The sequence below is a fragment of the Kogia breviceps genome, chromosome 4 (assembly GCF_026419965.1).
Source record: "Kogia breviceps isolate mKogBre1 chromosome 4, mKogBre1 haplotype 1, whole genome shotgun sequence".
Taxonomy (NCBI): Eukaryota; Metazoa; Chordata; class Mammalia; order Artiodactyla; family Physeteridae; genus Kogia; species Kogia breviceps.
Window position 1 is genome coordinate 88,946,747 of NC_081313.1, and position 14,459 is coordinate 88,961,205.

Below are 14,459 nucleotides of genomic sequence, written 5' to 3' on the forward strand. Positions count from 1 at the left end.
AAGGAGGTGTCAGCCAGTTTACTGAATAAGATTGGGAGGTGTGCCGTGCGGTGCCATTGTACTTCTGTCACAATCAGTTGACCATACATATGTGATCTATTTCTGGACCCTCTATTCTGTTCCACTGATCTATAATATCTTATTTTCCTTTACTTAACTGTATTAATAACAATAACTTTATAGTGAGATTTAGCATCAGGTTAGGTAAGTCATTCAACTTTATACTTCTTTCTTAAAATTACTTTATTCTAGAACCTTTACATTTCCATGTCTAATTTATTTTTTTTAATTTTTATTGCAGCACAGTTAATTTACAATGTTGTGTTAGTTTCAGGTGTACAGCAAAGTGCATCAGTTATACACATACATATATCCACATTTTTTTAGATTCTTTTCCCATATAGATCATTACAAAGTATTGAGAGTTCCCTGTGCTATACAGTAGGTCCTTATTAGTTATCTATTTTATATATAGTAGTGTGTATATTACAGTCCCAATCTCCCAATCTCTCACAATATTCCTCCCCTGCCCCTTTCTGCCCTGGTAACCATAAGTTTGTTTTCTACAACTATGACTGTATTCCTGTTTTGTAAATAAGTTCATTTGTACCATTTTTTTTTTTACATTCCACATATAAGTGATATCATATGATATTTGTCTTTATCTGACTGACTTCAGTCAGAATGACGATCTCTGGGTCCATCCATGTTGCTGCAAATGGCATTATTTCATTTTTTGTTTATGGCTGAGTATTATTCCATTGTATATATGTACCACATCTTCTTTATCCATTCCTCTGTCAATGGACATTTAGGTTGCTTCTGTGTCTTGGCTATTTTAAATAGTGCTGCTATGAACATAGGGGTGCATATATCTTTTTAAATTACAGTTTTCTTTGGATATATGCCCAGGAGTGGGATTGCTGGATCATATGGTAGCTCTATTTTCAGTTTTCTGAGGAGCCTTCATATTGTTCTCCATAGTGGCTATACCAATTTACATTCCCATTACAGGGTAGGAGGGGGTTCCCTTTTCTCAACACCCTCTCCAGCATTTATTGCTTGTAGACTTTTTGATGATGGCCATTCTGACTGGTGTGAGGTGATACCTCATTGTAATTTTGATTTGCATTTCTCTAATAATTAGCGATGTTGAGCATCTTTCAGTGTGCATCCTGGCCATCTGTATGTCTTTCTTGGAGAAATGTCTATTTAGATCTTCCACCCTTTTTTAAAATTAATTTTTATTGGAGGATAGTTGATTTACAATGTTGTGTTAGTTTCTGCTATATGGCAAAGTGAATCAGTTATACGTATACAGAAGGGAATAAACCTACAACCAAGAATACTCTCCCCAGCAAGGGTCTCATTCAGATTCAACGGAGAAGTCAAAAGCTTTACAGACAAGCAAAAGCTAAGGGAATTCAGCACCCCCAAACCAGCTTTCTGCCCATTTTTTGACTGGGTTGTTTGGGGTTTTTTTAGGTATCAAGGTGCATGACCTATTTGTATATTTTGGAGATTAATCCCTTGTTGCTTCATTTGCAAATATTTTCTCCAATTCTGTGGGTTGTCTTTTCGTTTTATTGTTTCCTTTGCTGTGCAAAAGTTTTTCAGTTTCATTAGGTAGCATTTGTTTGTTTTTGTTTTTATTTTCATTACTTTAGGAGGTGGATCAAAAAAGATATTGCTGTGATTTATGTCAGAGAATGTTCTGCCTATGTTTTCCTCTAAGAGTTTTATAGTATCTGGTCCTATATTTAGTTCCTTAATCCATTTTGAGTTTATTTTTGTGTACGGTGTTAGAGAGTGTTCTAATTTCATTCTTTTACATGTAGCTGTCCAGTTTTCCCAGCACCACTTATTGAAGACTGTCTTTTCTCCATTGTATATTCTTGCCTTCTTTGTCATAGATTAGTTGACCATAGGTGCATGAGTTTATTTCTGGGCTTTCTATCCTGTTCCATTGATCTGTCTTTCTGTTTTTGTGCCAGTACCAAACTGTAACTTTGTAGTATAGTCTGAAGTCAGGGAGCCTGATTCCTTCAGCTCCATTTTTCTTTCTCAGGATTGCTTTGGCTATTCGGGGACTTTTGTGTTTCCATACAAATTGTAAAATTTTTGTTCTAGTTCTGTGAAAAATGCCATTGGTAATTTGATAGGTATTGCATTGAATCTGTACATTACCTTGGGTAGTATATTCATTTTAACAATATTGATTCCTCCAATCCAAGAACTGGTATATCTCTTCATCTATTTGTGTCATCTTTGCTTTCTTTCATCAGCATCTTATTGTTGTCTGAGTACAGGTGTTTTGCCTCCTTAGGTATGTTTATTGCTAGGTATTTTATTCTTTTTGATGCGACAGTAAATGGGATTGTTTCCTTAATTTCTCTTTCTGATCTTTTGTTGTTTGTTAGTGTATAGGAATGCACGAGATTTCTGTGTATTAATTTTTTATCTGCAACTTTATCAAACTCATTGATGAACGCTAGTAGTTTTCTGGTAGTGTCTTTAGGATTTTCTATGTATAGTATCATGTCACCTGCAAACAGTGACAGTTTTACTTCTTCTTTTCTGATTTGGATTCCGTTTATTTCTTTCTCTTCTCTGATTGCTGTGGCTAAAACTTCCAAAACTATGTTGAATAAAGGTGGCAAGAGTGGACATCCTTGTCTTGTTCCTGATCTTAGAGGAAATGCTTTCAGTTTTTCACCATTGAGAATGATGTTAGCTGTGGGTTCATCATATATGGCCTTTAAAATTAGCTTGTCTAATTTTACAAAGATGTCTGCTAGAATGACTAAGAGTGCATTAACTCTATAGATTAATTTGGCCATCTTAGCAATATTGACTTCCACTTCATGAGCATGGACTGTCTTTCCTTTTATTTATTATTTTTTTCTCAGTCAAGTTTTATAGTTGTGAGTGTAAAAAACTTGACTGTCTTATTTTTAGGTAATTGTTTTATTGGCATTACTGTAAATGGAATTTATTTTATTTTCCAATTGTTCACTGCTATCATGCAAGAATATTTTTTAATATTAACCTTTTTTTACCTTGCAACTTTGCTAAATTTGTTTATTAGTTCCTGTTACATAAATTCTGTGAGGTTTTCTGTGTAAAAATAAAAATCATATCATCTGCAAATACTGCAGGTCACAAACTCTATCTCACTGTTCCAGGTCCTCTTGTAGTAGTAGTAGCAGCAGCAGTAATAGCTTGTTTAAGGCTTATTTTGAACCATATATTGCATACTAGCACTTTACAACCATTAGCCCCTTTAACCCAGCTAGGTTGTGTTTTTTAGATGCCTAAAACGAAGATTAACCAAGTCCACTCAAATAAGTGGCAAAGCTATTGTTTATTCTGGCCATCTCTGCCATAGGTAGGACTTGGTGTTCCTGAGCACATATAATATAGTTCCTTCCTACAGATTAAGATGGCCCAGCATTTCACTATCACTCACTTTGTCTAGCAACAAACCAGAGTCCCTCACTCTTCCAGTGGGCACTGGGAAGCAAGTCAAAGATTTAATTTTAACCTTGGGCTTCTTCTAAGGTTCTCCATTGTGAAACTTGGATCTGATGAATAAAGCCAATCTTAGCAAATTAGTAAGGTAGAAAATGTCACATTCCTTTCTGAATGTGTTTAGGTACTATCGCCCAAGGTTCCTACTAAAACATAAAAGGCTAATTTAACTCCCTAAGGAAATATCATCATTGCCAGTCAACTACTGATATAAGTCAGTTGCTCAAGGTACTTCCTATGTTACAAGACCAATCCTATAAATTAGACTTTATTTTTTTAGAAGCCTTGAGTCATGTTTGACATACAGGGGTGCATTTCAAAGGTAAATATGTAAAACCATCTCAGTTGAAAGAGAAACAAGTTGTTGATTGTTCCTCAGGGGAAAAGAATTGCAGAAGAAAGCATCGAATAGACGACCTGCCTTCAGCAGGAATCACTGCTAGGATAAGACAATATATATGTATTCATTCAACAAACAATTATTGAGCACCTACTATGTGCCAAGTACTATTCTGGGCATTGGGGATACAGCTCTGAAGAGCACAGATGATACCATCACCTCTTTTCAAGGGCTTCATACCTGCCATTGTCACCATTCCCTTCCTGCATTACTTTTACCCTCTATACAGTATTATTCCTGTCTGCATAAATACATGTAATAGCCCCCATATGAGGGGAAAGACTCCTTTGACCTGAAACCCCCTCTAGTTGCCTCCCCATTTCTCTGTACCCCTTTATAGCAAATTCACTCAGAAGAGTGTCTAAACTCACTATCTCCACTTCTTTTTCTCATTCTCTTTGAACACACTCCAGTCATGCTATTGTACCCACCACTCCTCTGAGACTGCTCTCGTCAGTGTCTCATTAAATTCCATGTTGTCAAATCTAATGGCCAGTTCATAGTCCTCATCTTTCTTGTCTTCTCAGTGGTAGATGACAGTTAATTTCTGTTCCCCCTTGAAAAACTTTCCTCACTTGGCTTCCAGGACACCACCCCCTCTGTTGGTTTCCCTCCTGCCTCACTTGCTGCTCCTTCTCAGCCTTCTTTCTTCAATCCTTGAAATTGTGGAGCACTTGTACTAAAACAGAAGAGGAAATGGACATTAGGGGGAAACTGGCTGTCTCTGCCACACTCTGTGAATCTTGTTCTTCCCCCAGTTCCCCATTTCACTGTCAGCTCCAATCTTCCAGTTGCTTAGGCCAAAATATCTTGGGTCATCCATGACTCTTTTTCTCTCCTACTCCACATCCAGTCTACCAGCAAACCCTACTGATTGTATTGATACTTTCAAAATATATTCTGAATCTGATAGCTTCTAACCACCTCCATCACTTCATCTTAGTGTAGCCTATTGTCACCTCTCCTAGAGTTCTGAAATAGTCTGCTTACTGGTCTCTCTGGTTTTGCCAGTCCATTCTCCACATAGTAACATATAATCCTTCAAAAAATAAGTCATATTATGTCATTCTTATGTGCATAACTCTCTGGTTACCTCCTAGCTGAATAAAAAGCCAAGGAGCCTACTATTAAAAGGCCATATATTATTTGGTTCTGGCTAACTCTGATTAAATCTGCTATTCTCTCCCTCACTCATTCCCTTCCAGCTCTGCTGGTTTCCTTGATGTTCCTTGAATATACCAAGCATGAACCAATTTTAGGGCCTTTGTATCTACTATTCCTTCTACCTTGAACGCTCTTCACCTAGATATCCCCATGGCTTGTTCCTTAACTTCCTTCAGGTCTTTGATCAACTATCACATTATCAAAGAGACCTTTCCTAACAACCTATCTAACATAGGATTCCTGCTTGTAAATCTTTTTCCCTTTATACAACTCTTTTTCTTCTTAACACTCAACATCATTTGACCTATTATCTGATATTCTTTGTGTGTGTGCATGCTCATATACTTTATCTATATTTTCTATATATAAACATTTATATGTACATATATGAATTTGATTATTGAATGTCTTCCCCACTAGAATGAGAGTACTTGGTCTGTTTTGTTCACTGCTGTATTTCCTATTAGTTAAGGGTGGTCAAGATAGAGTTCTCTGAGGAGAGAAATGTAGTGGTACTTCCCCTTTCTTTTAAAGAAACTTCCTAAAAATTCTAGACAACTCTTCTGCTTATATCTCATTGGCCAATATTTAGATTATGGCCACAGCTAGCTGTAGGGGAGGTTCGGAAGTATAGCAGTTTGAGCTAAGAATGAATGAAGAGGAGCCAGCTATGCAAAAGCCTAGAAGGAGAGCACTCCAGGCAAAGGGAATAGCTAAGTGCAAAGCCCTACAGTAGAAATAAGCTTGCCATGTTTAGGGGATTTGTCCTATGTTTGGGGACAAAAAGAAGCTGAATATGGCTGGAATATAGCAAATTATGGAGAGACTGGAACGAGACAAGTTGAGAGAGAGAGAGGCAGGGCAGATCATCACGTAGGGTTTTGCACACCCCAGATGCAAAAAAAAAGAGTTGCCGGTCTCTCTGGCACCTCAGCCATTCTCCAACCTTTGGGAAATTCTAGGGCTACACTGCCAAAGGCTACTTAGCAGCTACAAGCCACATGCAGCTATTTAAATTAAATTAACTAACTGAAAGTAAAGAAAATTTAAAATTTCAGTTTCCCATCACACCAGCCACATTGCACGTGTTCAATAGTCACACGTGGCCAATGGCTACCTACTGGGCAGCACAGGTCATGCCAAACAGCATATGCCATTGTCACAGAAAGTTCTGTTAGTGCTGCTCTAGGAAAGCCAGTCAAAGGAGAAATAATGCCCAGTCTGCTTAGTCTCTCCTCTGTGATTTTTCTCTCTTAACCCTAGAATCAGTGTTTTTCTATTTAAATAGAAATAGTATATGTGGTGCCTAGAGATTAGCACGTGGCCTGTTCCATATGTACATGTTACTGTGGATGATTTTTACCTATGACAGAAAAGATGGGAAAGACTGGTAAATTGCCAGCATTCTTAACCTCATTATGAATACGCTGCAAATGTAAAATTGCAAAGCATGGTAGTCAGTCATAAGTGTGAAAGCAGCTTTCAGTTTGTTTTAATAGGTGTTTTCTGTGTCTTATTGTAACCTAGGGATCTTGCTGCAAGAAACTGTCTGGTAGGTGAAAATAATGTTCTGAAAATCAGTGACTTTGGAATGTCTCGTCAAGAGGATGGTGGGGTATATTCATCTTCTGGCTTAAAGCAGATTCCCATTAAATGGACAGCACCAGAAGCTCTTAATTATGGTAAGAATAGACTTTTTTCTTTTTGGTGGTAAAAATGGACTCCATTAGCACAAAACATTCACAAGCAAAGTTACAGGGGTAGAGCAGAGCTCCAGTTAGAATCATCTGAGGAGCAACAAAAAAGGATGTGTAAGTGTTCAGACTTTGCACTTGAACATGAGCACAAACTTAATTTATTGATCTTAATCAGATTTTTGTATGGAAGATTGCTAGATTTAAAAGATGGATAATACTTACAAAGTTTTTATTGTTATCCAAAAAAAGATTATTTCAATCTTAATAGTCAAATTATACCCAGAGTAAAAATGTTGCTGTGGCTCTGGACCATTTCTTTTGAATGTCTTATAATTGGGGTTCTTAAATATTAAGTCATCAATGCTGTAGTTTCTCACTCTGAAAATTGACATGGTTTCTTAGCATCTCAGTCTCTGGAACTTGTATAAATCTTGTGGGAAGAGAGAGATGGGAGTTACATTTTAAAAGAGCAGGGATTTTTTTAACTTGAATTTTTATGTGTCATTGTAATTGGAAGTAAATACAGCTTGTATTATCTGTGGTTGGGATGAAATGGGCCATAGCAAGATGGGTAAGAGCTCAAGAATTTTATTTCTTTTTAAAAATGTGCTTTTAAGTGAAATTAAAAATTACATTTTCATTAAGGGAAGCGGCATATGAGCCATGAGTTGGTGAATGGGTATAGTATGTTTTGAATAAAAATATCATAAAGTGGAGGGAAGCATCATGCAGTGTCCCTGTGTCCTCAGTCCTGCTTCTCGAAGTGGAGATGCATGAGAGGCAGGCAAGGGCACGCAGCTTGTGAGACTCTGTGCCAGCTGGCACCATGCATGTGTGGCCGCTGCCCCTCATCATGGTCCCTGCCTTGCTGCAGTTCGTAACAAAGCATTCATCAGAAAATATTTAGTAAGTGCCACCTCTGCGGGGCCAGGGTACCAAGCCTCACCTCAGCCTCCTACTTCTGCCTCCTTATGGCTGGACCTAAACCAGGTGTGGGAGGGAAGAAGCTGAGGTTTGTGACATGAAAGCATATTAGAGAGATTGAAGACAAGATGGCAGAGTAGAATAGGACTTGAGCTCACCTCCTGTTATGAAAACACCAAAATCATAACTGCTGAACAACCATCAGCAAAAAAAGACTGGAACCTACCATAAAAGATATTCTACATCCAAAGACAAAGAAGAAGCCACAGTGAGACAAGGGACAAGATCCAGCTCCACCCACCAGTGGGAAGGCACCAGGAAGCCTGCACAAGCCCTTGGACCAACCTCACCCACCAGGGGTCAGACATCAGAAGCAAGAAGAACTACAGTCCTGCAGTACAGAGCCCACAAACACAGAAAGTTGGAAAAAATGAGACAGTAGAGAAATATGTTCCAGATGAAGGAACAAGATAAAACCCCAGAAGAACAACTAAGTGAGGAGGAGATAGGCAATCTGCCTGAAAAAGATGATCCAAGATCTCAGAAAAAGAATGGAGGCACAGACCAAGAAGATACAAACAATGTTTAACAAAGAGCTAGAAGATTTAAAGAACAGAGATGAACAATATAATAACTAACTGAAATGAAAAATATACTAGAAGGAATCAATAGCAGAATAAATGAGGCAGAAGAACAAATAAGTCAGCTGGAAGACAGATTGGTGGAAATCACTGCCACAAAACGGAATAAAGGAAAAAGAATGAAAAGAGATGAGGACAAACTAAGAGATCTCTGGGACAAGATTAAACACACCAACATTCACATTATAGGGGTTGCAGAAGGAGAAAAGAGGAAGGGCCTGATAAAGTATTTGAAGAGATAATAGCCAAAGACTTCCCTAACATGGGAAGGGAAACAATCACTCAAGTCCAGAAAGCACAAAAAATCCCATACAGGGTAAACCTGAGGAGGACCATGCCAAGACACATATTAATCAAATTAACAAAAATTAAAGACAAAGAGAAAATGTTAACAATTTATTGACAGGAGACATATTAATATGTCTCTTGTTACCCAAACATTATTGACCAGAGACACATCAATACGTTTTTAGAGAGTGATACAATTAATATCAACTTGCAAAGTTGTTAGAGCTTAAAGTTGATCAACAGTTCATTAGACAACTTATGATATCATTATCATTCACATTTTGCTCCATTAGGTTTTTGTTCCAACTTTGTGTATATTATAAACACAGGTTTATTACCATAAAACTTTCAAAAATGACGCATCGCTAAATTTTGAGTGAAGAATAATTTTTTGGTGAATTTTATGCAGATACTTTCTCTGATTGAACAACATATATACTAGTGTCTCAGAAGATGATAGTGCTTCAGAATATAGTTCTGATTCACACGATGTGAATATTAGACCAACAAAAAGACAAAAAAACCTTAGTGATTGATTCTGATATGGAAAGTGAAAATGAAACTCACAGTGCTGGAGAATGCTCCTTTGCTTCTACAGAAGAATGGACTGAAGACAACATTTCATGAAAATTAGAAGACTTTACAGGTGTGTCAGCTGTAACTGCTGACTGTAATAACCCACAAAGTGTTACTGAAATAACAATTTTTGGTAATGACTTTTTCGAGTTGGTCACTTCTCAAACAAACTTGTAGCACCAGCAGAATGAAAAATCATATAAAAACTATGATAAGGATTTAAAATGGACTGATGTAACCAGTAGTGACATGAAGAAGTTTCTTGGCTTAATAATTTTGATGGGACAAATAAAGTCACATTGGAAAGAATATTGGTCGACTGATCCCTTACTTGAAACACCTGTCTTTCCAAAGATTGACAAGAAGAAGGTTCGAACAAATAATGATATTTCTTCACTTTAACCATAACTCAGATACTGCACTTCCTGCAGACAGAACTTCAAAAGCTAAACCTCTTTTGTATTATTTTCTACCAAAATTTCAATTGATCTATATACCCAAACAAGAGCTGTCACTTGAGGAGGCAATGATAGAGTGGAGAGGACGACTCAGATTCAAAACCTGTATTCCCAGAAAACTTAAAAAATATGGAATTCTGGTCAGGATGGTTACCGAAAATGAAATGATATATATGCTACCTTGAGATTTACATGGGTGAAGGAAAGAAACTGCAAGAAACAATATTATCGGTCCTACAACCTTATCTTGGTTCATGGCACCATATTTACGAAGACAATTATTACAACAGTGTGTCCACATCTGAAATATTGTTGAAAAATAAAACCAGAGTTTGTGGGACTATAAGAGAGAATCATGGTCTACCAAACCAATTAAAGAAGAAATCTAAAAATCTACAGAGGGGGAGAAATGACATTCTTATGGAAGGGAGAAGTGATTCTTCTTATATGGAAAGACAAGAGGCTAGTCTGCATGGTGACAACTCTTCATGATGCCTCCATAGCATCTACAGGAAAGGAAGAGAGGAGGACTGGCCATCAGATAACTAAACCCACTTGTATATTAGAGTATAATAAATATATGAAAGGAGTTGATCGATCCAATCAATATCTGGCAAACTTCAATATCCTCTGGAAAACTCAAAAATGGTATAAGAGAGTGGGTTTCTATTTGAGTAGTTGTGGTTTATTCAATGAGTTTAAAATTTATTGTAGCCTTAATGAACAGAATAAAATAACTTAACAAGCAATTTTCGTTAGCAGTAGCTAGAGAATGGGTAACTGACAATTCTAGTGAATGCAGTGGTATTCCTGCACCTGGCCCTTCTTGTGGCATATCTAAAAGAGCCCCCCACAAAGATCCACCTTGTCAACTATCAGGTAAAATAAAAGAACATATTCTAGAGGAAACAATACCCACAGGACTAAAAAAACAAATGCCACCAGAAGGTGTAGAGTCTTCTCTAACAGGGGAAAGTGCAGTGAAACACAATATATTTGTAATAGATGTTCTGTTCCCCTGCACAGAGGTGCCTGCTATACTGCCTATCACACTCTAACGAAATATTAGAATACTTTAGTAAGACATGTACAAAGTTTCAAATAAATACATTAAGTGCAAAAAAAAATTGTTGATATTTACTCAAACGCGAGTGTTTCAATATTCACTTACATAACAAATCACCTGGCCATAGTCATTATTTTCTGCAAAAATCCCCCAGTCCATAATGTGTTAAAAGCAGTAAGAGAAAAGCAACAAATAACATACAAGGAAATCCCCATAAGGTTATCAGCTGGTTTTTCAGCAGAAACTCTGCAGGCCAGAGGGAGTGGCAGGATATATTTAAAGTGATGAAAGGGAAAAGTCTACAACCAAGAATATTATACCCAGCAAGCCTCTCATTCAGATTTGGCAGAGAAATTGAAGCATTACAGACAAGCAAAAGCTAAGAAAATTCAGCACCACCAAACCAGCTTTACAACAAATGTTAAAGGAACTTCACTAGGTGGAAAAGAAAAGGCCACAGCTGGAAACAAGAAAAGAAAAGGCCACAGCTGGAAACAAGAAGATTACAAATGGGAAAACTGACCAGTAAAGGCAAACATGCAGTAAAGGTAGAAAGTCATCCACATGCAAATAAGATATCAAAACCAGCAGTCATGAGAATAGAAGAGTACAAATTCAGGATATTGGAAATGCATTTGAAAATAAGAGACCAGCAACTTAAAATAACCGTGTACATATACAGACTACTATATCAAAACCTCATGAGAACCACCAACTAAAAGTCTACAATAGATAAACACACAAAAAAGGAAAAGCAATCTAAACACAACACTAAAGATAGTCATCAAATCACAAGAGAATAGAATAAAAGAGGAAGGTAAGAAAAAAAAGACCTAAAAAAACAAATCCCAAACAATTAACAACATGGCAATAATAACATACATATCGATAATTACCTTAAATGTAAATGGATTAAATGCTCCAACCAGAAGACACAAACTGGATGAATGGATACAAAACCAAGACCCATCTATATGCTGTCTACAAGAGACCACCTCAGATCCAGGGACACGTACAGACTGAAAGTGAGGGAATGGAAGACAGTATTCCATGCATGTGGAAATCAAAAGAGAGCTGGAATAGCAATACACATATCAGACAAAATAGACTTTAAAATAAAGACTATTAAAAGAAACAAAAAAGAACACTACATAATGATCAAGGGATCAACCCAAGAAGAAGATATAGGGCTTCCCTGGTGGCGCAGTGGTTGGGAGTCCGCCTGCCGATGCAGGGGACGCGGGTTCGTGCCCCGGTCCGGGAAGATCCCACGTGCCGCGGAGTGGCTGGGCCCGTGGGCCATGGCCGCTGAGCCTGCGCATCCGGAGCCTGTGCTCCGCAACGGGAGAGGCCACGACAGTGAGAGGCCCGCGTACCACAAAAAAAAAAAAAAAAAAAAAAAAAAAAAAAAGAAGAAGATATAACAATAGTAAATATATATGCACCCAACATAGGAGCACCTCAATATATAAGGCAAATGCTAACAGTCATAAAAGAAGTCAACAGTATCATAATAATAATGGGGGACTTTAACACCCCACTTTCATCAATGGACAAATCATCCAGACAAAAAATCAGTAAAGAAACACAGGCCTTAAATGACACATTAGACCAGATGGACTTAATTGATATTTATAGAGCATTCCATCCAAAAGCAGCAGATTACACTTTCTTCTCTAGTGCACATGGAACATTCTCCACAACAGATCACATCTCGGGTCACAAATCAAGCCTCGGTAAATTTAAGAAAATTGAAATCAAGCATCTTTTCCAAACACAACACTGTGAGACTAAAAATCAACTACAAGAAAAAAGCTGTAAAAAACACAAACATGTGGAGGCTAAACAATATGTTACTAAATAACCAGTGAATCACTGAAGAAATCAAAGAGGAAATCAAAAACTGCCTAGAGACAAATAACAATGAAAACACGATGATCCAGAAACCTATGGGACACAGCAAAAGCAGTTCTAAGAGGGAAGTTTATAGCAATACAATCTTAACACAGGAAACAAGAAAAATCTCAAATAAACAACCTAAACTTTCACCTAAAGCAACTAGAGAAAGAACAAATGAAACCCAAAGTTAGTAGAAGGAAAGAAATCATAAAAATCAGCAAAGAAATACATAAAATAGAGACAAAGAAAACAACAGCAAAGATCAATGAAACTAAAAGCTGGTTCTTTGAAATGATATACAAAATTGATAAGCCTTTAGCTAGACTCACCAAGAAAAAAAGGGAGAGAGCTCAAATCAATAAAATTAGAAATGATAAAGGAGAAGTTACAATACACACCAAAGAAATACAAAGGATCATAAGAGACTACTACAAGCAACTATACACCAATAAAATGGACAACCTAGAAGAAATTGATAAATTCTTTGAAAGGTACAATCTTCCAAGACTGAACCAGGAAGAAATAGAAAATATGAACAGACCAATCACAAGTACTGAACTTGAAACTGTGATTTAAAGACTCCCTACAACCAAAAGTCCAAGACCAGACGGCTTCATACGCAAATTCTATCAAATATTTAGAGAAGAGTTAACACCTATCCTTCTGAAACTATGCCAAAAAAATTGTAGAGGAATGAACACTCCCAAGCTCATTCTGCAAGGCCACCATCACCCTGTTAGCAAAGCCAGACAAAAAATGTCACAAAGAAAGAAAAGTACAGGCCAATATCACTAATGAACATAGACACAAAAATCCTCAACCAAATACTAGCAGCTACATCTAAAAGAATGAAGAGCTACATCTAGAAGAATGACATTAGAACATTCTTTAACAGCATACACAAAAATAAACTCAAAATGGATTAAAGATCTAAATGTAAGGCCAGATACTATAAAACTCTTAGAGGAAAACACAGGCAGAACATTCTTTGACATAAATCGCAGAAAGGTCTTTTTGGATCCACTTCCTAGAGTAATGAAAATAAAAACAAAAATAAACAAATGGGACCCCCAAGCTTTTGCACAGTAGAGGACACATAAACAAAATGAAAAGACAACCCACAGAATGGGAGAAAATGTTCGTAAATGAAGCCACTGACAAGGAATTAATCTCCAAAATACACAAACAGCTCATGCGGCTTCATATCAAAAAAACAAACAAACAAATCAAAAAATGTGCATAAGATCTAAATAGACATTTCTCCAAAGAAGACTTAACAGATGACCAACAGGCACATGAAAAGATGCTCGACATCGCTAATTAGAGAAATGCAAGTCAAAACTACAATGAGGTATCACCTAACACGAGTCAGAATGGCTGTCATCAAAAAGTCTACAAACAATAAATGCTGGAGAGGGTGTGGAGAAAAGGGAACCTTCCTACACTGTTGGTGGGAATGTAAATTGGTACAGCCACTATGGAGAACAGTATGGAGGTTCCTTAAAAAACTAGAAGTAGAATTACCATATGATCCAGCAATCCCACTACTGGGCATATACCCTGAGAAAACCATAATTCAAAAAGACATATGCACCACAATGTTCATTGCAGCACTATTTACAATAGCCAGGACATGGAAGCGAAGCAACCTAAATGTCCATTGACAGAGGAATGGATAAAGAAGACGTGTTGCATATACAATGGAATATTATATATAAATGGAATATTAGCCATAAAAAAGAGTGAAATAATGCCATTTGCAGCATTATGGATGGACCTAGATATCGTCATACTAAGTGCAGTAAGTCTGACAGA

At 37.1% G+C, this 14,459-nt stretch overlaps 1 protein-coding gene across 8 annotated transcripts in view; it reads left to right on the forward strand.

Annotated features, from left to right (window-relative positions):
* FER (FER tyrosine kinase) overlaps nt 1-14,459 on the forward strand; it is a 468,410-nt gene that overhangs the window by 434,493 nt on the left and 19,458 nt on the right. For all 8 annotated transcript variants that reach the window (XM_059063150.2, XM_067031424.1, XM_067031423.1 and 5 more), the window contains one exon: nt 6,623-6,777. In XM_059063150.2, coding sequence (XP_058919133.1) covers nt 6,623-6,777 — 155 coding nt within the window. The remainder of the gene's footprint in view (nt 1-6,622; nt 6,778-14,459) is intronic.